Source organism: Dendrobates tinctorius, unplaced genomic scaffold, assembly GCF_039654945.1.
Source record: "Dendrobates tinctorius isolate UK_male_01 unplaced genomic scaffold, ASM3965494v1 ptg000321l, whole genome shotgun sequence".
NCBI classification, from domain to species: domain Eukaryota; kingdom Metazoa; phylum Chordata; class Amphibia; order Anura; family Dendrobatidae; genus Dendrobates; species Dendrobates tinctorius.
In genome coordinates, this window is record NW_027361988.1 from 1,146,006 (window position 1) to 1,170,789 (window position 24,784).

Sequence of the window (24,784 nt, forward strand, 5' to 3'; positions counted from 1 at the left end):
TGCACAACACACAAGTCACTGTGTGTGCAGTGCAAGGGGAGGCTATATTGTGGTGTATCAGTGGTGGTGGTTGTTGGGCTGCCTTCTAAGGCTTCCTGACATGCTGGCATTGCTGTTTACCCACTGCTCCGCAAACTGCTTTTTTAAAAGCAATCCAATCTCCCTTATCCTCTCGTCACTTTGGTCACAGGCAGCTGTGCCATCGAGCGTGTCACATAGCGCTCAGATATCAGTGGGCCGCACACAATCCACAAGTGTCCAGTGTCCAAAAGTGTACGCAGAGATTCAAAATCTCCATTATCCTCTCGTCACTTTGGTCACAGGCAGCTGTGCCATCGAGCGTGTCACATAGCGCTCAGATATCAGTGGGCCTCACACAATCCACAAGTGTCCACTGTCCAAAAGTGTACGCAGAGATTCAAAATCTCCATTATCCTCTCGTCACTTTGGTCACAGGCAGCTGTGCCATCGAGCGTGTCACATAGCGCTCAGATATCAGTGGGCGGAAAACAAACTATCCACAAGTGTCCAGTGTCCAAAAGTGTACGCAGAGATTCAAAATCTCCATTATCCTCTCGTCACTTTGGTCACAGGCAGCTGTGCCATCGAGCGTGTCACATAGCGCTCAGATATCAGTGGGCCGCACACAATCCACAAGTGTCCACTGTCCACAAGTGTACGCAGAGATTCAAAATCTCCATTATCCTCTCGTCACTTTGGTCACAGGCAGCTGTGCCATCGAGCGTGTCACATAGCGCTCAGATATCAGTGGGCCGCACACAATCCACAAGTGTCCACTGTCCACAAGTGTGTGCAGAAATTCTAAAACTCCCCTGTCCTATAGACACCTTGTACCTTGTTGTACATTACTATATAGTTTGTTGGATTTTGTCTACATTTCTACCAAAAATGAGGAAGGCTGGTGGAAGAGGCCGTGGAATTGGGCGGGGGTTGGCAGCTGGTAATGATGGTGTTGGTGGTGGATCTGATGGTAGTGGCAAGAGCAAAATAGGACTGAATGCAGGAGGTGCTGACCCTGCATCATCGTCTGGCTACATAAGGCCTCGAACGCTTAGTTTTCTAGGAGTTGGCAAACCACTTTTAAAGGCAGAGCATCAGGAAAAAGTTTTGTCTTACATTGCTGACTCAGCCTCCAGCTCTATCGCCTCCTCTTCTTCAGTTGTAAAAAGTAAAAGCACTGAGTCATCATTGGAGGCTCATGTTCATGAACCACACCTTTCCTTGTGTCCTTCACCCCAACCAAGATTGAAGGATGACGCAGGCCATACTACTCATTACTCCATGGAGCTGTTTTCACATACCATGCCTGGATTATCAAGTCAAATGGTGAATTACCCAGGCCAAGATGAATCTGACATGGAGTGCACTGATGCACAGCCGCTGATGGATGATTCTGCTGGTACATTCACTCAGAGCACTACATTGTCCTCGCAGTGTACAGAGCCAGATTTTGACCCTGATGAGACTCAGGTGCCCCTTCCCGCACACTATACCACCATACACGGTGACACAGAGAAAGGTGCACATGACATAGAAGAGGAGGTGATGGATGACCCAGTTGTTGACCCAGATTGGCATCCATTGGGGGAAGAGGGTGCTGCTTCCAATAGCTCAGATGAGGAGCATCCACAGCAGACATCGACATCGCAACAGCTGTTATCTGGCAGGCCCGGAGCACTCCAAAGACAGGTTCCAAACATCAAAAGAGTTGCTGGACAGCTTGTCCAGAGGGTCAAAAGATCACAGCGTGCTAGGCCGCAAAATGTCTGCCAAAGTAGGAAGAGTGCAGTGTGGCAGTTTTTTGAACAAAATCCTCATGATCAGGCCAAGGTTATCTGTAAGAATTGCGCAAAGACCTTTAGCCGAGGGAAAAATCTGAAAAATTTGAATACCAGTTGCATGCTTAGACATTTAACCAGCATGCACTTGCAAGCGTGGACACAACACCAAACCTCAAGTGCCACATGTGCAACTGATCACAACGAAGGTAGTCAGCAACGCTACATTGTTTCCACCACTGTAAGCACACCGGTTAGCACAGCAGCAAATGTTGAGGTGTCGTTGCAAAGCCACAGCAGTCAGGGAATCCAACTGTTATATCAACGAAAGACTGATTCTAGGCCATCAGAAAGAACACCAACTCCATCACCATCATCAACCCTCTCTCAGTCCGCCCTGTCCACCGCTACTTCCACCATATGCAGCTCTCAAGTCCAGCTCACCCTCCCAGACACTATGAGTAGGTCAAGAAAGTACTCAGTCTCTCATCCGCGTACACTGGGTTTGAACGCCCACATTGCCAAACTAATCTCGTTTGAGATGATGCCCTTTCGGTTGGTGGAAAGCACAGCTTTCCGCGAACTCATGGCCTATGCAGTACCACGCTATGACCTACCCAGTCGCCACTTCTTCTCTCGCAAAGCCATCCCAGCCCTCCACCATCATGTGAAAGACCGCATTGCCCATGCACTCAAGCAGTCAGTGAGCGGAAAGGTGCACCTCACAACTGATGCATGGTCCAGTCGGCATGGCCAGGGCCGTTACGTGTCCATCACTGCGCACTGGGTTAATGTGGTGGATGCAGGGTCCACAGGGGACAGCGGTGGTGGGACAGTGCTGCCTAGCCCACGGTCTAGGAAACAGTTGGCTGTAGGCGTTCGACCCTCCTCCTCCTCCTCCAGAAGCGACAGCTCGTCCACAGAGCGCAGTCGTATGAGCACTCCATCTGTAGCTGCCACTGTTGCACACGATGTGTCCCCCTATCGAGCAGCTAGTGGAAAGCGTCAGCAGGCTGTGTTGCAGATGATGTGTTTGGGCGACAGACACACCGCCGAGGTGCTGGCCGAGTACTTGAAGCGACAAACTGAGTCATGGCTGGGCAGTGTACATCTTGAGGCAGGCAAGGTAGTTAGTGATAACGGCCGTAATTTTGTGGCAGCCATAGCCCTTTCAAAACTCAGCCACATACCTTGCTTGGCTCACACCTTGAACCTGGTGGTGCAGTGCTTCCTCAAAAATTATCCGGAGTTAACAGCCCTGCTCCAGAAGGTGCGAAGACTGTGCGCGCACATCCGCCGGTCGCCTGTACACTCCGTTCGTATGCAGAAGCTGCAGCGATTGCTCCACCTTCCCAACCACCGCCTCATTATCGACATTGCAACAAGGTGGAACTCCACCCTGCACATGGTGGAGCGGCTGTGCGAGCAGAGGCAGGCCATAATGCATTTGTGGGAGGATACACGGCCAGGCACTTTGAGAGCAGACATGGAGTTGACAGGCGTGCAGTGTTCGAAGCTGAAAGACCTTTGTAAAGTCCTTCAGTGTTTTGAGGAATGCACACGGCTGGTAAGCGCAGACGACGCCATCCTAAGCATGAGCATCCCACTTATGCGTCTGCTCATGCAAACTTTGACGCACCTTAAGGAGCAGGCGTCTGCAGCCAATGTTGATGAGGAGGAAGAGGAGGAGGGAATCCTTGATGACATTCAGCCATTGTCTGCTCAGGGACCTCTCCTGGACGAGGTGGAGGAAGAAGAGGAGGAGGAGGATGATGGGGATGATTACTTAGGGGAGGAGGATGCATCTCGTGGGGCAAGTAAAAATGTTGGCGTGGCAAGGTCTGGTACAGGGTTTGTGAGTGACTGGAGGGATGTGGATTTGCCAGAAAGTGCTCCTCCACCCAGCACTCGCAGTGCATCATTGACACCGGGAACATTGGCCCACATGTCAGATTATGCCTTGCGGATCCTAAAAAGGGACCCCCGCATTGCCAAAATGATGAACGATGACGACTACTGGTTGGCCAGCATCCTGGATCCACGCTATAAAGGCAAATTACAAAACATCATGCCACAGGAGAACCTTGACCTAATATTGGCTAATAAACAAGCAACTCTGGTAAATCGGTTGCTTGAGGCATTCCCAGCACACAGCAGCGGTGATGGTTCTCACACGAGCCGTACGGGCCGGGGGCAGCTTGGCAGAGGTGTTCGTGGTGCACACAGCAGAAGTGGCGTTGGAGACAGGGGTTTCATGACAATGTTGTGGACTGATTTTTCAAATACCGCTCACACAACTGGTAATACTGCATCGATGGAAAGTGACAGGAGACAGCAGTTGTCAACTATGGTTACAAACTACTTTTCCTCCCATATCGATGTTCTCCCACACAGGTCATTCCCCTTTGACTAGTGGGCCGCTAAACTGGACACCTGGCCTGAATTGGCCCAATATGCCTTACAGGAGCTCGCTTGCCCAGCTGCAAGTGTGCTATCGGAAAGAGTCTTCAGTGCAGCTGGATCAATCCTGACAGAAAAAAGGACCCGTCTGTCAACCCAAAATGTGGATGATCTAACCTTCATTAAAATGAACCACGCATGGGTTTCCAAGGATTTTGTCCCACCTTCCCCTGATGACACATAGGGTGACAGAAAAATGGCTTGCTTTGGTCCACCTCTTCCTGGTACTTCACCTATTTCGCCTATTGCATCAGTTGAATGTCCAACATCAACATATGCCTCTTTCTAAAACTCCCTAACTGTGCTGCCTCCCCCCCCCATGGCCGGGGTCACCACCTAGCGCACGACACCGTGCGAGTGCCGTTGCCCTGGACAGGTGGGTAGGCCGACTCTTGGGCGCGGGCACTGGCACAGGGTCCCTCATAGTGCAATCAAGTGTCTCTGATGGTGGTGGTGCACACCCGCCGTCAGACACACCGCTGTACTATGAGGGGCCCAGTGCCAGTACCGACGCCCACGAGTGGGCCCCCTTGCTTGGCCAGGGCCCCAGCATTTGCAATCTTTACCTCTCCCTGCTTCTCCGCTGTGTAATCTGGGCCGTCAAATCCATACTGTGCCTGACACCGTCTGAGCCTGCCTCCTGATGTATAGACATATATTTTGAATGTGTACGCTATCCATACATGTTATCCGGGGATACGTTACCCCTTCTAAACTTTGTGCAATGACGTGCAATCCATACTGGGCCTAACACCGTCTGAGCCTGCCTCATGCTGTATAGACATATATTTTGAATGTGTACGCTATCCATACATGTTATCCGGGGATACGGTACCCCTTCTAACCTTTGTGCAATGACGTGCAATCCATACTGGGCCTAACACCGTCTGAGCCTGCCTCATGCTGTATAGACATATATTTTGAATGTGTACGCTATCCATACATGTTATCCAGGGATACGGTACCCTTTCTAACCTTTGTGCAATGACGTGCAATCCATACTGGGCCTAACACCGTCTGAGCCTGCCTCATGCTGTATAGACATATATTTTGAATGTGTACGCTATCCATACATGTTATCCAGGGATACGGTACCCTTTCTAACCTTTGTGCAATGACGTGTAATCCATACTGGGCCTAACACCGTCTGAGCCTGCCTCATGCTGTATAGACATATATTTTGAATGTGTACGCTATCCATACATGTTATCCGGGGATACGGTACCCCTTCTAACCTTTGTGCAATGACGTGCAATCCATACTGGGCCTAACACCGTCTGAGCCTGCCTCATGCTGTATAGACATATATTTTGAATGTGTACGCTATCCATACATGTTATCCGGGGATACGGTACCCCTTCTAACCTTTGTGCAATGACGTGCAATCCATACTGGGCCTAACACCGTCTGAGCCTGCCTCATGCTGTATAGACATATATTTTGAATGTGTACGCTATCCATACATGTTATCCAGGGATACGGTACCCTTTCTAACCTTTGTGCAATGACGTGCAATCCATACTGGGCCTAACACCGTCTGAGCCTGCCTCATGCTGTATAGACATATATTTTGAATGTGTACGCTATCCATACATGTTATCCGGGGATACGGTACCCCTTCTAACCTTTGTGCAATTACGTGCAATTCATACTGGGCCTAACACCGTCTGAGCCTGCCTCATGCTGTATAGACATATATTTTGAATGTGTACGCTATCCATACATGTTATCCGGGGATACGGTACCCCTTCTAACCTTTGTGCAATGACGTGCAATCCATACTGGGCCTAACACCGTCTGAGCCTGCCTCATGCTGTATAGACATATATTTTGAATGTGTACGCTATCCATACATGTTATCCAGGGATACGGTACCCTTTCTAACCTTTGTGCAATCACGTGCAATCCATACTGGGCCTAACACCGTCTGAGCCTGCCTCATGCTGTATAGACATATATTTTGAATGTGTACGCTATCCATACATGTTATCCGGGGATACGGTACCCCTTCTAACCTTTGTGCAATGACGTGCAATCCATACTGGGCCTAACACCGTCTGAGCCTGCCTCATGCTTTATAGACATATATTTTGAATGTGTACGCTATCCATACATGTTATCCGGGGATACGGTACCCCTTCTAACCTTTGTGCAATGACGTGCAATCTATACTGGGCCTAACACCGTCTGAGCCTGCCTCATGCTGTATAGACATATATTTTGAATGTGTACGCTATCCATACATGTTATCCGGGGATACGGTACCCCTTCTAACCTTTGTGCAATGACGTGCAATCCATACTGGGCCTAACACCGTCTGAGCCTGCCTCATGCTGTATAGACATATATTTTGAATGTGTACGCTATCCATACATGTTATCCGGGGATACGGTACCCCTTCTAACCTTTGTGCAATGACGTGCAATCCATACTGGGCCTAACACCGTCTGAGCCTGCCTCATGCTGTATAGACATATATTTTGAATGTGTACGCTATCCATACATGTTATCCGGGGATACGGTACCCCTTCTAACCTTTGTGCAATGACGTGCAATCCATACTGGGTCTAACACCGTCTGAGCCTGCCTCATGCTGTATAGACATACACTCACTGGCCACTTTATTAGGTACACCTGTCCAACTGTGTGTTAAGACTTAATTTCTAATCTGCCAATCACATGGCGGCAACTCAGTGCATTTAGGCATGTAGACATGGTCAAGACAATCTCCTGCAGTTCAAACCGAGCATCAGTATGGGGAAGAAAGGTGATTTGAGTGCCTTTGAACGTGGCATGATTGTTGGTGCCAGAAGGGCTGGTCTGAGTATTTCAGAAACTGCTGATCTCCTGGGATTTTCACGCACAACCATCTCTAGGGTTTACAGAGAATGGTCCGAAAAAGAAAAAAAATCCAGTGAGCGGCAGTTCTGTGGCCGGAAATGCCTTGTTGATGCCAGAGGTCAGAGGAGAATGGGCAGACTGGTTCGAGCTGATAGAAAGGCAACAGTGACTCAAATTGCCACCCGTTACAACCAAGGTAGGCAGAAGAGCATCTCTGAACGCACAGTGCGTCGAACTTTGAGGCAGATGGGCTACAGCAGCAGAAGACCACACCGGGTACCACTCCTCTCAGCTAAGAACAGGAAACTGAGGCTACAATTTGCACAAGCTCATCGAAATTGGACAGTAGAAGATTGGAAAAACGTTGCCTGGTCTGATGAGTCTCGATTTCTGCTGCGACATTCGGATGGTAGGGTCAGAATTTGGCGTAAACAACATGAAAGCATGGATCCATCCTGCCTTGTATCAACGGTTCAGGCTGGTGGTGGTGGTGTCATGGTGTGGGGAATTTTTTCTTGGCACTCTTTGGGCCCCTTGGTACCAATTGAGCATCGTTGCAACGCCACAGCCTACCTGAGTATTGTTGCTGACCATGTCCATCCCTTTATGACCACAATGTACCCAACATCTGATGGCTACTTTCAGCAGGATAATGCGCCATGTCATAAAGCTTGAATCATCTCAGATTGGTTTCTTGAACATGACAATGAGTTCACTGTACTCAAATGGCCTCCTCAGTCACCAGATCTCAATCCAATAGAGCATCTTTGGGATGTGGTGGAACGGGAGATTCGCATCAGGGATGTGCAGCCGACAAATCTGCGCCAACTGTGTGATGCCATCATGTCAATATGGTCCAAAATCTCTGAGGAATGCTTCCAGCACCTTGTTGAATCTCTGCCACGAAGAATTGAGGCAGTTCTGAAGGCAAAAGGGGGTCCAACCCGTTACTAGCATGGTGTACCTAATAAAGTGGCCAGTGAGTGTATATTTTGAATGTGTACGCTATCCATACATGTTATCCAGGGATACGGTACCCTTTCTAACCTTTGTGCAATGACGTGCAATCCATACTGGGCCTAACACCGTCTGAGCCTGCCTCATGCTGTATAGACATATATTTTGAATGTGTACGCTATCCATACATGTTATCCAGGGATACGGTACCCTTTCTAACCTTTGTGCAATGACGTGCAATCTATACTGGGCCTAACACCGTCTGAGCCTGCCTCATGCTGTATAGACATATATTTTGAATGTGTACGCTATCCATACATGTTATCCGGGGATACGGTACCCCTTCTAACCTTTGTGCAATGACGTGCAATCCATACTGGGCCTAACACCGTCTGAGCCTGCCTCATGCTGTATAGACATATATTTTGAATGTGTACGCTATCCATACATGTTATCCGGGGATACGGTACCCCTTCTAACCTTTGTGCAATGACGTGCAATCCATACTGGGCCTAACACCGTCTGAGCCTGCCTCATGCTGTATAGACATATATTTTGAATGTGTACGCTATCCATACATGTTATCCAGGGATACGGTACCCTTTCTAACCTTTGTGCAATCACATGCAATCCATACTGGGCGTGAGAACGGCTGGCGAGCTGTTAAGCAAGCTACAGCACCTGTCCAGACAAGTACAGGGATTCCCTATCGAGGAGACTTATTTGATTGTTTTCTATGTTGGGACAGCAATTTTTGGGGAGCACTATACTCTGGAGAATGATAGATGGGGCCCACCATACACTGGAACATTCCAAAGGTGGACATCAGACACTGGAGCAGCATTTACAGGGCCCATTATACACTAGAGCATTAGAAATGGGGCCCATTATGTTTGGAGCATTATTTGGGCCCATAAGACAGTGGAGCTTCATCCATGGGGACCAACATATACTGTAGCATTATGTGGAGCTCATCATATACTGTTTCAAACATTATATGGGACCAATGATTTTGTATGGAGAAATAGATGGGCCTCGTCATGAGATGTAAAAAGTGAGGTATTTTTCATTGTACTATACCGCTATTTCTCTGCCGTATCGGAGCATGATGAGTTGTGGTATGTGTTAAAGGGGCGCTCTTTCGCCCAGGGCACATGAAAACCTGCAGCCAGCCCTCCCCCCCCACAAATTTAGCCAAATAACCCCCATTTTTCAGTGCGTAACTTGTATTATGAAGTTAATTAAGGTTGACAAGCTTAAGTAAGAAGAATTGATGCTTTTGGCATTCAAATGGGCACTGTAGGTGTGTTTCCTGTCCTCCTCTCACTGCCGACTTTTATTCCCCATTGACTTACATTGGGTTTCGTGTTTCGGGACGACCCCGACTTTTCCCTATAATAGGACGATCTTGCTCGACCCGACTTTTGGAAAAGTCGGGTTTCACGAAACGAAACGCGACCCTAAAAAAGCAAAAGTCGCTCAACTCTAGCCGCCAGTGTCTGGTGCAGCGGTGGAAGCTGCTGCAGCAGTAGCCGCCAGAGTGAGGTGCCTCACTGAGCGCCGGGTGCCACTGCCAGCTGGAGCTGCCGCAGCAGGAGCCGCCACACCACTCACTGTCTTGCAGTGAGGAGCCTCACTCAGCGAGCGCCAGCCACTCACTAGGTGTCAGGAGATGTGTCGCTCGTCGCCGGTGTCTGGTCGCCGCCCGGTCCCTCCGTTTCCAGAGAGAGGCACGCAGCGCGCTTCACAAAGCTGCGTCCTCCGCCCCGTCACTTACTCCCTGCAGCACACGTGACAAGAGGCAGGGGAGGGGTGCTCTCCACCAATCAAAGGAAGACACTCCTGGGCTGCTGGACTGTGATTGGCTAACAGCACGTGTCTCCTGCCGGCGCCACCGAATCAGATTCAAGGTCGCATTCCCCAGCAGCCAGACAGTGTGTAGGCCTTTCTGTCGTGCCAGGGCCCCGTCACTTGCCCGGGTACGCCCGGTGCTGACGCCGGGCCTGATCTCCGCATGTTATCATTGAACCGTGTGGAATCTCCGCATCCTATTCATAGAACTGGGTTATTTATCTTGTGTAGACTGAGCGTCTCCGTGAGATAAACAGACATGCTGCGGTCTAGAGAGATGCACCACATGTGCGCATACGCAGCTCTGCCACCTGAGTGTTTGAACACATAGTGGAGACGGGATATGATAAAATCCGAAAACCGAAAACCGAAAAAAACGAAAACCGAAAACCGAAATTTGGCTCATCTTTCATCGTTTTTAAGAAATCTCAAGATGGAAGAGGCCAGGAGCCATTTGGTGAGCTGCATTTCTTGCTACATGTTCACAGATTTACCAGTGGAAAAGCCAAACTTCACATGCCACAAATGCAAGCTTGTGACCCTGTTGGAGGAAAAGTTGCAAAATCTCGAAGAGAGGTTAGCTACGTTGAAGATCATTAAGGAAGGTGAAGAGTTCTTGGACAGAGCAGAATTATCTCTTCATGTTACAGAAAGAGAAGAAATTCGAAGTGCACCTGAAGAAACAGAGGAATGGAGACATGTGACCCAGAGAAGCAGGAGGATCAGGAGGCAGTCAGCACCCATACTGCTCAGAAACCAGTACCAGGCTCTCACGCAGGAAAACGATGAAGAAATACATCAGGATAAGACTCTGCCAACAAACAGCAACCTTGTACGCCCTCAGAGTCCTCCTGGATGGAGAAAGAAAAATGTTGTGAAGAAGAAACGGAGAGTGGTGGTCATGGGGGATTCCCTGCTGAGAGGAACAGAGGCCGCTATCTGCAGACCGGATATAACTTCAAGAGAAATGTGCTGTCTTCCAGGTGCAAAAATTAAAGATGTGTCTGACAGGATATCAGGACTCTTCAGACCTACAGATGACTACCCATTCCTGCTACTACATGTGGGGACAAATGACACCGCAAGAAACGACCTGGAAACCATCTGCAGAGACTTTGAAGACTTAGGCAAGAAAGTGAAAGAACTGGGAGCGCAGGTGGTCTTCTCTTCCATCCTCCCAGTGGATGGCCATGGAACAAGGAGGTGGAATAAGATTCTGCAGGTGAACAACTGGCTACGTCGATGGTGCCGTCAGCAACGATTTGGATTTCTGGATCACGGAGTGAACTACTTATACGATGGACTACTTGCTAGAGATGGGGTGCACCTTACGAAGACTGGAAAGCATGTATTTGGAAGTCGCCTTGCTACACTTGTAAGGAGAGCTTTAAACTAGAACAACGTGGGAAGGGAAGCAAAAGACCAGAAAAAGCCATACACCTGACAAATGCTATTGAGAACTCTGCTATTAGAAGTGGAAAGGAAGAACAAAGACGAAAGAATCTAATTAATAAAAATATTGGAGAAAGAGAAACCAATCACAAACTAAAATGTTTCTATACTAATGCACAAAGCATGGGCAACAAACAAGGAGAATTGGAACTACTAACACAGGAAAAGAAATATGATGTCATTGGAATCACTGAAACTTGGTGGGACAATACACATGATTGGAATACAAGACTAGAAGGATACAACTTATTTGCAAGAAACAGACTTGATAAACGAGGAGGGGGTGTCGCATTGTATGTTCAAAACGAGTATATCTGCACAGAGATTGAAGCTTCAGAGACTGGGAGTTCTGTGGAAACTGTTTGGGTAAGAATACAAGGACAGAACAATGGAAAGGACACCATTGTAGGCATTTACTACAGGCCGCCTGTGCAAGCTGAAGATATGGATGAACTCTTTATGCATCAAATGGCCAAGTTCTCCAAAAAATATGACATGGTTGTCATGGGAGATTTCAACTATCCAGACATTTGTTGGGAATCTCTCTCAGGCAAAACTAACAGGTCAAGGAAATTCTTATCCTCTCTTGCTGACAACTTTATCTTCCAAAAGGTAAGGGAGAAAACAAGGGGAACTGCTACCTTGGATCTAATCCTTATAAACAGGGAGGAAATGGTTGAGGAGGTAAAAGTGGCTGGGACCCTAGGAGGTAGCGACCATGCTATTTTAGAATTTTGGATAACTAGAGGTGGAAGACCTGTGAAGACTCAGACGTCAAGGTTAGATTTCAGAAAGGCAGATTTTAAGGGATTCAGAAAGAGAATTGGAGGGATCCAATGGCTGGATATCCTTAAAGACAAAAATGTCCAGGAAGGATGGGAAATCTTGAAAAATGAAATTCTCAATGCACAGTTGTTAACAATTCCGAAAAGAGGGAAGAATAGGAAGCATTTAAGGAAACCAGGATGGATGAACACAAAACTTAAGCACGTGCTAAAAAGGAAGAAAAAAATGTTTATAAAATGGAAAGAGGGAGGCATATCTAAAGAAGAATATAATGCTGTCTGCAGAACCTGCAGGGCACAAATCAGATTATCTAAAGCTGAAAATGAACTGAGGCTTGCAAGAGATGTCAAAAGCAATAATAAAGGATTTTGGGGATATGTCAAAAGTAAAAGAAAAGTCAAAGATGCTATAGTATTTTTACAGGATGAAAATGATGAAATGGTAAGACAGGATGTTGAGAAGGCTGAACTTTTAAATTCCTATTTTGCATCTGTTTTCTCTCAGAAAGGAAATGCAACATCAACTGTTATTCACTGTCCTATTAAGGGAATAGAAGAATCCAGGATATCTATAAACAGAAAGATAGTGAGGAAACACTTAGCTAACCTAAATGAATTCAACTCTCCAGGTCCAGATGAATTACACCCCAGAGTACTGAAGGAGATAGCAGAAGAAATTTTTGAACCCCTCTCCATAATCTTTGAAAATTCTTGGAGAACAGGAGAAGTGCCAGAAGACTGGAGAAGAGCAAATGTTGTTCCTATCTTCAAAAAGGGGAAGAAGGTGGACCCAGGCAACTATAGGCCGGTGAGTCTGACTTCTATACCAGGAAAGATCTTTGAACAAATTATTAAACAACATGTATGTCAATACCTGGATAAGAATGAAGTGATTAAACAGAGTCAGCATGGGTTTGTAACTGATAAGTCATGTCAGACTAACTTAATTTCCTTCTATGACGGTATCACTGATTGGGTGGATCAAGGAAATGCTGTAGATATAGTATATCTTGACTTCAGCAAAGCATTTGACAAAGTCTCTCATACAATCCTTATTGAAAAAATGACTAAGTATGGAATGGACAAGGCAACTGTTAGGTGGATTCAGAACTGGCTTAGTGATCGGACCCAAAGAGTGGTCGTAAATGGCTGCACATCCAGTTGGAAGAATGTCTCAAGTGGGGTACCACAGGGCTCTGTCCTGGGCCCTGTATTGTTCAACATCTTTATCAACGATTTAGATGAAGGAATTGAGGGTAAACTGATTAAATTTGCTGATGACACAAAGCTAGGAGGGATAGCTAATACTAGAGAGGAGAGAGAGAGGATTCAAAAAGATTTAAATAAACTGGAGAAGTGGGCAGCAACTAACAGAATGGTTTTTAACAGGGAGAAATGCAAAGTACTACATCTGGGCAATAAAAATGAAAAAAGCATATATAGAATGGGAGGAATAGGGCTAAGTGACAGCACATGTGAAAAAGACTTGGGTATACTAATAGATCACAGACTGAATATGAGTCAACAGTGTGATGCAGCAGCAAAAAAGGCAAATGCAATTCTAGGATGTATTAACAGAAGCATACAGTCTAGATCACGTGAAGTCATTATTTCCCTCTACTCCTCTTTGGTCAGACCTCATCTGGAATATTGTGTCCAGTTTTGGGCACCACATTTTAAAAAAGACATCAACAAACTGGAGCAAGTTCAGAAAAGAGCGACCAGAATGGTGACCGGTCTGCAAACCCTGTCTTATGAGGAAAGGTTGCAGGATTTGGGAATGTTTAGTTTGCAAAAGAGAAGACTGAGAGGAGACTTAATAGCTGTCTACAAATATCTAAAGGGCTGTCACATTGTAGAAGGATCAACTTTATTCTCATTTGCACAAGGAAAGACTAGAAGCAATGGGATGAAACTGAATGGGAAGAGACACAGATTAGATATTAGAAAAAACTTTTTGACAGTTAGAGTGATCAATGAGTGGAACAGGCTGCCACGAGAAGTGGTGAGTTCTCCTTCAATGGAAGTCTTCAAACAGAGGCTGGACAGACATCTGACTGGGATGATTTAGCGAATCCTGCTTTGAGCAGGGGGTTGGACCAGATGGCCCAGGAGGTCCCTTCCAACTCTACGATTCTATGATTCTATGATTCTATGAAATCCCCTCCACTGTGCCGTAACATCTGGATGTATTGGATGTATGAATGAGGCCTTAGTCAGAGACTGGGAAGTAATAGAATAGTAAAATCCATCTAGTAATCCTCCAATGTCTGCTGGACATGGGGTGGGGAGAGTTTATTGCTCAGTTAGTACAGACACCTGACTTCTTGCTGTTAACCAGTTACTGCTCTCTGGTCCACCACACTGCAGTGTCCAAAGAGGAAGACAGTGAGACAGGCAGCGACATCGCATCAGAGAGCTCGTGACCTCAGAAGATCCCCAGATCCTGGTATTGTGACATAATATTAAGAGCAATATTCATTCATTGATATTGCACTATTAAGGCCAGGTTCAGATTGCGTTTTGCAGCCCGTTCAGCGCATAGCTAATAGTTAACGGTATAGCATAACGTGATCAATACTATAATGATTCATCTGCACTAGCGGTGACGGAGCCTCAGACGCTGTAGGCCGCGTCCGAGGCTCCGTCACAGAATGACGGCACTTCGTGAGCGCATGCCGCTTTACGGCATGTGTCGCGATGCGCCACATAATGGGGGTCAATGGCAGCGTTAACTGCTTTACACTGCGCTATACCGTGGTGTAACGCAGTCCGTCTAACGGACTGCCTAAACGCAATGTGACCCCAGCCTAACCCCGTAGCACTTTACATACATCATCAACACTGTCCCCATTGGGGCTCACAATCTAAACATCCTATTAGTAGGTCTTTTGAGTGTGGTAGGAAACCCACACAAACACTGGGAGAACATAGAAACTCTTTTCAGAGGTCATCCTTGTTGGGATTTGAACCCCAGACTCCACTGCTACAAAGCTGTTGCGCTGACTACTGAGCCAATATATACAGTACTGAGCCACGGCGCACAGTGCTAACCACTGAGCCACCATGTACAGTACTAACCACTGAGCCACTGTGCTGCCATAATAGCTATGCAAGAATATTTTTGCTGGCAGCATTGTATATCTTCATTTCACCCCTTCAAACTTTTTATATGTTTCCAAGACAAACTCCATAAATACCTTTATATGGTCAGTCCCTTTCTCCCATATTCAGAAATCAGCATTTCAATTGATAAATAAATAATGCCTAAAGACTATGGTGGATCTTATCCCTCTGTCACTCCAGCTCTATTTCCCACACAGTGCCACCTCCTTCACTGATAGCATCTATGATGTGTTTCCTTCTGGAAAAAAGAGCTGTAGTCAATTAGTAAGAGGTGGCACCGAGCGGGTCCAGAGCTGGAGCAACAGATCTACTCCCTCATTTGAATATGTATGCAAACCGATTTCAGATGAATGGACTGAACATGTAAAAATAAACACAGCTAGCAGCGTTTTTTTCCATTGCTGCAAGTACCGCATTTTGCTGGATCACGGCAAAACCGCAAGTGCCGCACATGTCCGCAAGTCCCATAGTGAATGAATGAGGCCGAATGCAGCATTGCCATAAGTGATTCGTTACGTGACAGATGCGGAAAAACTGACGGATCTGCCGCGAATGGCGAAAATCGCTGATGTGAAAGTAGCCTAAGTCATTACCGACAGTGTCTGCATTAGTCATACTCACCAATGGGGGGGGCAGCAAGAAAAGTGCCTAGGGCAGCATAAACTCTAAATACGGCCCTGGGTACCATGTTTATTTATATTAGTCTTTTTGATTGTGTGGTATTGCACCTTGTTCGGCAGCATGATGATAAAGCATTGTTTTTTGTCTAGTTTTTTTTTTAAGGGGTTCACTAAAGGGGTTAACTAGTGGGACAGTTTCATAGGGCGGGTCGTTACAGATGCGGCGATACTAAATATGTGTATTTTTATTGTTTTTGTTTTTTTATTTACAAGAAAAGAATTTATTAGGGATTTTTTTTATTTACTAAGGATTTTTTTTTATAAATTACTTTTACACTTTTTTTTTTTTGCATTTTATTATATTGTCCCAATGTGGGACATTACAATAAAGTGTCAGATAGCTGATCTGACACTTTGCAGTGCGCTGTGTCAGATTAGCGATCTGACAGGCACTGCACAGGCTTTCTTAATGCCTGCTCTCAGCAGGCACTGAGGAAGCTGCCTTCCTGCAGGCCCCCGTGGCCATCTTGGATCCGGGGGCCTGCTGGGAGGAGACCCTCGAAGCAGCGCGAGCACATCGCGCTGCTCTGAGGGTCTCAGGGAAGCGTGCAGGGAGCCCCCTCCCTGCGCAATTCTTCCCTAATCCCCTGCTACACCGCGATCATGTTTGATCGCAGTGTTCCAGGGGTTAATGTGCCGGGGGCGGTCCGTGACCACCCCTGACACATAGTGCCGGGTGTCAGCTGTGATAATCAGCTGACACCCGACCGCGATCAGCGGCGCTCCCCTCCGGGAGGGCCGCTGATCGTGCTGACTTACCATCCCGTCCCCGGTCATAAGGGCCGGGGTACCATGGACGGGATGGTACGTCAGATGTCAGAAGGGGTTAAACTTTTCACGAGCATCCATTAGTTTGTTTGGTTTTCCTCCAACACTCATCTGCTTTATATAATTCAGAATCTCACGAACATGTTGCACTTTGCCCTTTATACACACACATGCGTCTTTGGCAGCATATTTTGGACAGGCATTTCTTAGGCCAAGTCTCACATGCACATCTATTACACCGATCTTCAAACGGGCATGAAACCCATTCTGGTAATTGATGGTGGCTAAACAACGAATCATTGTTGGCTGTATCCTGGATCTCATACCTCCCATAGCCACTGCTGTTATTAATCATGTACGTTCCCATGCCTGTCATCACCATGCCCCTTTTCCAGATCACTTCATCCAACGATTCGTCCGCCATATTGTTACTAAAAACATGCACCTTCCCAGCAGCAACTGTGTAGGAAACCACGTTACAGTTTTGCAAGGTGTTCATGATGCCCCTAAAAAAAATGTGCACACTATGTTGTTATCTATCCCCAGGGGGAAATGTTTTCCAGGCCATACACTTAGTGTATGGGCATTCCAAGTCTAGGAGACCCACTCCTTTAATTTGGGCATAGTTTTAAATCAGGCCTTCCTCCACGTCTCATCATCCGCCACCACTAGATCACCAGCGTTAATGTGTTCCGTGCAGTTACAGCCAGTGTCGAATTCCGAACAAGGGTGAGTAGTTTTGCTCGGCATAAAATACTTGTTATGGAAAAGGTGGAGGTGTATCCCCATGGGGGAATTGTTTGTCATCCCAATACACTTAGTGTATGGTAATTACAAGTCTAGAAGACCCGCTCCTTTTTAATGGGACATTTTTTGTTAAGAGGCCCTCCTGTTATGAATGGGTCACCGAGGATGAAAAAATAAACAACAAGCTAAGTCTCAGAAAACCAGAGAAGTTGGTAACTATACAGATTGCAGATCCCTGAACTTAACCGCACAACTAGCAGCAGTCGGGGAGCGTTCCTACGATGGTCCTAGACGCCTCGTCACAACCAAAGAGCTACATAAGCCTAAAGCAGGAAGAGGAAAACTAACTTCCCCAGAGCAGACCCCAAAGGAAAGACAGCCCTCCACATGTATTGACGGTGAAACAGAAATTACAAACAAAGGCAGGAAAATAGGCTGAGCAAACGATGGGGCCCGACTAACTAGAAAGGACAGGAAAGACACTGTCTGCAATCTGCCAAAAAAACCTACAAAAATATTGTCCAACACTTCTGATAACAAAATTAACCCTGAAGTCACTAGACTTCTACACCTATATCAGCACTCTGAAATATTCTGAGACAGAGCAAAAAGAGGCCAATCTAATAAGGGACAAAAAGCAGCTTATCAAATACTGATACATAGGAGTGGAAATTCAGCGGCGTAGCCCAGCAGGGGCAGGCTGACCACACAAGAAACTGAACTGACGAACAAGCGCAAGTGTGAACAATAGCAAAAAACAAACTTAACTTGAGAAGACTGGAAGAGAGCTGAAGTCCAGGACCTGAGAAGCAGACTGAATCACCAGCACTAGGATAGGGCGTCGGCTGTCTTATATCCAGTCTGATACTCCAGAGATCCAATTGTTATCTTCTTCATCAGGTGGCAGATCACTACCACTTAAACCAACCGCACTACCTCCTGTCACCACCAGAGGGAGAACGGGAGGGGAACTCTCAACTGGTGGAGCCGAAAATGAGTTCATAAAACCCTCCTACGTTTTTTCCAAGGGGGGATTGGGCTTATTGCGGTGCATATGACTTGGTAGCAGGGCAGGCCTTGCAGTCAATGCATAAGAAAACAGAAGGGCAGTACAAAATGAATGTGAAGTGGATTTTCCTGTTCCCTTCCAGTATGTGGGTTCAAAGGCTTATTGGGGTGCATATGACTTGGCAGCAGGGCAGGCCTTGCAGTCAATGCAACATTTTTTGTGGAAGCCCTCCTGGACATCTCGTGAAAGGGGTATTGGGGTGCGTTGTAATTCTTTTCAGCCCATCCACTCATTGCATAGGCTATAGCAGTTTAGGAGACCCACTGTTTAATAATGGCCCTTTAAGAAGATGAATGCCGCCTGATGTCCTGGTACAGATAGGCTCCATGACTTTGAGTCCCTCATTCATACATGACACAAGATATGTCTGCTTATGTGTCACACACCACAAAGCAGCTAAGGTTGGTAAATGTTACATTGACATTTCCCAGTGAATGCATTTGTATTGGTTTAAAGCAATGTTAAAGTTGAAAAACGCTTCAAAAGCGCTGCATCTGCACATTGTTCCTCCACTACTTGGGCTATTTGGTCTGGGGTTAATTATTTTGCCTTATATACAAGTCATTAACCTGGAAAGGATGTACCGTAACATATTTCCCAGCAAAATCCGTTTTGGTTTCGTTTTGGTATGTTTTTTGGTGCACCGGTAAAAATGTCATGAAACTCTGACATTGTTTAAAGCTGTGACCTAGGAGTCAGGAATGCTTCCAGGGGCGATCCCCATGATGGTCCTGTGCCATTTGAGCAGTGTTTCCATCATTTCCCGATGTTTTTAGACCTTAAAAGGACCCCCGGGGGGATCATGGTAAAAATGCTCGGGTCTCCCATAGACTTACATTGGGCTCGTTGTTCTGTCCGAGTACCCGAGTATTCCAATTTGCTTGACCTAAGCACTGAGCACTTGAGCATTTTAGTGCTCGCTCATCACTAATTGTAACCAGAACCTTTGAAATTTCGGGATATTACAGACCCGCTTTTTAGTTTGACATGTTAAATCTACCGATCTCACAGAACAACTGCCCATAATAATATATGTTATTCACCATAAATACTGGACGTGAGGCACCATGTATCTTATCAATGGTATCTAGTGGAGCAGAAGCTATCCTCCAGGAACACAGACCGATATAGTATATCATTACTCTGCAGATAGCTTATCACTATAGTCGGATGGTAGATATATATCTAGATGGGAAAAGATGACTAGGGGGAAAGGGTGAGGATGGAAGTAAGATGGGGAATTGTGGCCAGGGAGAGAGCACAGTAGGTGCTCATCCGCGCTGATTCTACCGGCAAGAATCTTCTTATGGGAGAGAAAGAGGGGGAAATACAATATATTTGGTCATATATATTATATTTATACCTAATTTATAACCCACTTGCTGATTGTCTCTCTTAGGCCAGACACATCCACACAATCACAGGGAGTGAGTGTGAGGACAAAATAGTATTGTGACCCGGTCACTGCTTCACATAGAGTCTTCATTGCTAGTGCACAAATCAAGAAGCAGGAGAACGTGGCGAACCCCACAATGTCCACATACCAAAGAGGCACACACAGACAAGACCGATCTATAGGGAGGATTCCATTACCCAGATGCCTCTTTTCAGCACGTTTCGCTTGTAATGCTTCCTCAGAAAGGGGTTTCTACAAGCGAAACGCGTGTAATGTGCAGTTTGCCCCGTTCTGCTGCTTCTGGATTTATGCACCAGCAATGAAGACTCCATGTGAAGCCGTGACCGTGTCATGCCCATAATGCCACACATGCCCTATGGAATCGGCTTTATAACATTCATTGTTTGTACTATTTTATGAATGTTTCCATGAGCACTGTCACTTTATGAGTCTACAATGTAATATTTATTCCTGTGTGGATTGTAAACCCGTTCTATATATTCTTTGTATCTGGGTTTATTGTGAATTGCTATTGACCATTCGGCGGAGACCTTACACCTGAGATATGTAATGATATAGGGTGATATCCTATATAATTGTTATACTTCTTCCATACGGGCTTTCCACTTACAATTATATATATATGTGTAAAGGATTTTTCTAAACTATATTTTGGGACAGATTAGATACGTTTTATATACATACCTGATGATTTCTCTCTGCATAATCTCTTCTTTTTACATTTTTTATGTGTTTTGTTGAAATACAGATATATTTCATACTGAAATGTTGTTTATGGGAGTAACGTTTGTAGGCTATGTTGTTGACTTCTACTTCTGAATATATGGAGGACCTCATTGGGGCTTTTTATATATATGGTTAGACAAACGAACTACGAAAAGCGGCAAAAGGTGTATACATGATAACCTCATACTGCAGGGAAGACATGTATTCTAGAATACTAAAGAAAGTGATAATACAAAATGACAATATTTAGGAGTATTTCACCAAACCCCATTACAGTCCATAAATCCCCATGTCCCTTTTATCTAATGTCATTACTCACATAACTCTTCACATATTGACTACTGTATTGTCCTCATCACAGACACTACTTACTACCATTATTTACTCTCACAATGCCCTGCAGCTCCTCCTATTAACCCTTGTGTATGCCAACCATACCTGCTAATGGCTCTGATGTCATTTTATGTCTCCATTCTGGCTAGAGCTCCCATAAAGTCATCTCATTAGCTGCAAAGTTAGTTAGCGAAAGTTTTTCCAAGATGGCAGCTCAGTCCGACATGGCTGTTCAATATATTTAGTACTGATCATTCTCGTACAATGAGTGCTTTTATTTTAACATGGCCAAACATGAGAAATGACAAGGGGTTGTCCTAGTAGTGGTCAACACCTTTAAGAACATACAATTTTGAGTAAAAATATTTCTAACATTTTGAACATGAAAAAAGCTTCTCCCCGTATGACTTCCCTGATGTTTATTAAGAGTTGATTTTGGTAGAAAACATTTCCCACATTAAGAATATGATACAGGATTCTCCCCTGTGTGAGTTTTTTGGTGACTAATAAGAGATGATTTCTTCACAAAACATTTCCCACATTCTGAACAGTTAAAAAGCTTCTCCCCTGTGTGAGTTCTTTGGTGCTTAAACAAATATGATTTACAGTTAAAACATTTCCCACATTCTGAGCAGGAAAATGGCTTCTCCCCTGTGTGAGTTCTATGGTGATGAACCAAATCTGATTTCCAGTTAAAACATTTCCCACATTCTGAACAAGAAAATGGCTTCTCCCCTGTGTGAGTTCTATGGTGATTAACCAAATCTGATTTCTGGTTAAAACATTTCCCACATTCTGAACAGGTAAAAGGCTTCTCCCCTGTGTGAGTTCTCTGGTGATTAACAAGATGACATTTCTGGTTAAAGCATTTCCCACATTCTGAACAGGGATAAGGCTTCTCCCCTGTGTGAGTTCTTTTGTGGGTAACAAATTGTGATATCTGTGCAAAACATTTCCCACATTCTGAACAGGGAAATGGCTTCTCCCCTGTGTGAGTTCTCTGGTGCTTAAGACAGTCTGATTTATTGCTAAAATATTTCCCACATTCTGAACATGAAAAAGGCTTCTCCCCTGTGTGCGTTCTCTGGTGGGAAACAAAATGTGATTTCCGTGCAAAATATTTCCCACATTCTGAACATGAAAATGACTTCTTTGCTTTAGTAGCAGTTTGTTTTTTAATGCCTCTTTTGTGACTTTGATTTTCCTTAGTAATCGGTAATGAATCAGAAGATGGGACCTGTTTCATAGGATCAGATGACAGATCTTTGCTGTGAATGGATGATGGTATATCTGGAGTAATAGCATTCACTTCAGTTGTATTTTGTAGCATCTCAAGATCATCAGGTTTAAAAATTGAAGACGTCAGCTGTCCCTCTGATCTCCTGGTACACTCATCTGCTGAGATAAAAGAAAATTTTAATAAAATATCCTTAAGTTTTATATTTTTGAACATTTCTACTTAAACTGTCCATAAAAATGGCAAGCTATGTTAAAAACTTAAATTATTTACCAAGACAATGACAGTTCACAGTCTAATAGAAAACCTTGTTGGATGAACCAGTAGTGTGTGGTGTTCAACTGTTTGTTCATTCTGCCTCCCAAATATCGAATAAAAAGAAACTAATCGATGTTCTATAGGCAAAAAAAATACCAATTCCCATCTCACCAAAACAAGTCCCCACTCAGGTCCATCATCTGTCAATGGAAAAACAGAGGTTCCCACACTATTAGTGGCTAAAAAGTCTGTTGAAAAGCAACAAGGTTTCTACAAACCAATCCAGCAAAATCCGCTCTCTCTTCGGAGTCTTGCAGTGTGCGCAAACAACATTTAGGATCCCTGTATTTAGCAATATTATAGTGAGAAGAACCCACTTAATTTGCGGTGTCTCCTGGAGCACAATCTGGGCACTATGTGCTGGGTAAGAAAATGGCAAATGTGTAATTTTCACTCTCCAACATCCACTGCGTGTTAATTTCCAGAAAGTGGCTGTGGAGTCAAAATCTTCACTCCTCCTAAGGATTATAACCCTCAGTTAATTAATTTATAAAATGGAATCACTTTATGGGGATTTCGACTATTCTGGTTTTTTGTCATTTAGTTATATTAGGTCTTCTGCATATGGTGTGACCAATCTCATCTGGGATCTGTTCCTGCTGTCCAGCTGGAGTAATCTGCTCCCTACTTCAACCAATTGGAAAGTACCACACCCTACTAAAGCGCAAAGCACATGGCCGGAATCTGCCAGATACAGCGCTGTTCTCCTCTGGTTCAGTCCTCTGGGCTCAGCTTGTGGCTTGTGTATTTGTTTCCTGCTGTGACCGTGGCCCGTTTACTGACTACTCTTGTGTCTTCTGATTCTGGCCTTCTGGTTCTGACCCAGCTACCTGACTATTCTTCTCACCATCTAACACCACAGAATAGCAGGTAACACCATGGTCCAAGCCTAGGGGTCCCTGTGTAAGTCCAGATTCCATGTGAGGTTGTTAAAGGGCGATGAGCAAGGCAATCCTTGGGATATGGAAAGCAGAGAAGATAGAGCCAAGCATGTTCATGGTGGACATCTTTTGAGCTGCCAGGTGACCATGAACAGTGCTCCCAATACATTGTTTCTGCAAACTATTCCAGCTAGATCTGCATTCAAAAAGCTAAATGGCGCTCCTTCCCTTCTGAACTCTGCCATGTGCCCAGACAGTAGAGTACAATCGTATGTAGGGTATAGTGCGAAGCTGGAAAATAATTTGTAAGATCCATTTGTTTTCTATTATCCTTTGTGAAGAATTCCAAAGTTACCACCACATAAAGTGACACACGTCAGATATTAATAATGGGGCCTGATTAGGAACTACTGAAATGATCAAACTCCACAGTCTCCATCAGTAATAAATGAGTAACTAGTGGTGAAACCTCTCTGGGGTAATTAGCATGTGGGTCTCGGAGACTTCACAATCTATACTATCCTAAGCTCCAATATCTTCTGTAAGATGAGTTTTAAGAAGAAATATTAGGCATTTAAAGAGAACTGTGTATAAGGCCGGTTTCACACGTCCTGATATTTCCGGTACCGGAGATGTCCATGTGTGTAATACTCGTGGCACACGTGACAACCGTGTGCCGCGTGTGTGCAGCATCAGTACTACATGGACGGCCAGCAGGGATGAAGCGCTACATTAATCGCTGTTCCCCGGTGTCGGGTGCTGAAGACGCTCTCATCATTCTCCCCTGCTCTGCCGGCGGAGAGAATGATGAGAGTTATATTAAAGTCAGAATGATGACAGCAGGTGGCGGCTTTTGGAACTATTACTCCCATCAACCTACACCTGCTGCTAAGAACAGTGACAGCAGGAGCGGATGATGGGAGTATTCCTCACCTGACGCCTGTGCTATAACTAAGTAAATGAATGAAAAAACTGGCGAGGATTCCCCTGTATTTCCTATAACCAGTCTGGAAAACTCACAACTGGGGGCTGCAACCCTCATCTGTCAGCTTCAGCAAGGATGGTTATCAAGAATAGAGGGGTCCCAACACTGTTTTTTAAATTATTTAAATAATTTAAAAAACTGCATGGGGTCCCCCCATTTTTGACAACAAACCTTGCTAAAGCTGACAACTGGGGGCTGGTATTCTCAGGCTTGTAAGGGGCCAGCCTAAAAATAACAGCCCGCAGCTGCCCAGAAAAGGCACATCTATTAGATGCGCCAATTCTGGTGCTTTGCCCGGCTCTTCCCACTTGCCCTATAGTGATGGCAAGTGGAGTTCATATTTGTGGGGTTG

General features: G+C 45.4%; 2 protein-coding genes across 2 annotated transcripts in view; both read right to left on the reverse strand.

The window, feature by feature from the left end:
- Positions 1 to 24,784, reverse strand: part of LOC141073979 (gastrula zinc finger protein XlCGF66.1-like) — a 393,515-nt gene that overhangs the window by 298,157 nt on the left and 70,574 nt on the right. The window lies entirely within an intron of this gene.
- Positions 21,266 to 24,784, reverse strand: part of LOC141073956 (uncharacterized) — a 119,181-nt gene continuing 115,662 nt past the window's right edge. The window contains 1 exon segment of the mRNA XM_073561485.1: positions 21,266 to 22,409. Within this exon segment, the coding sequence (XP_073417586.1) occupies positions 21,469 to 22,409 (941 nt within the window). The 3' untranslated portion in view covers positions 21,266 to 21,468.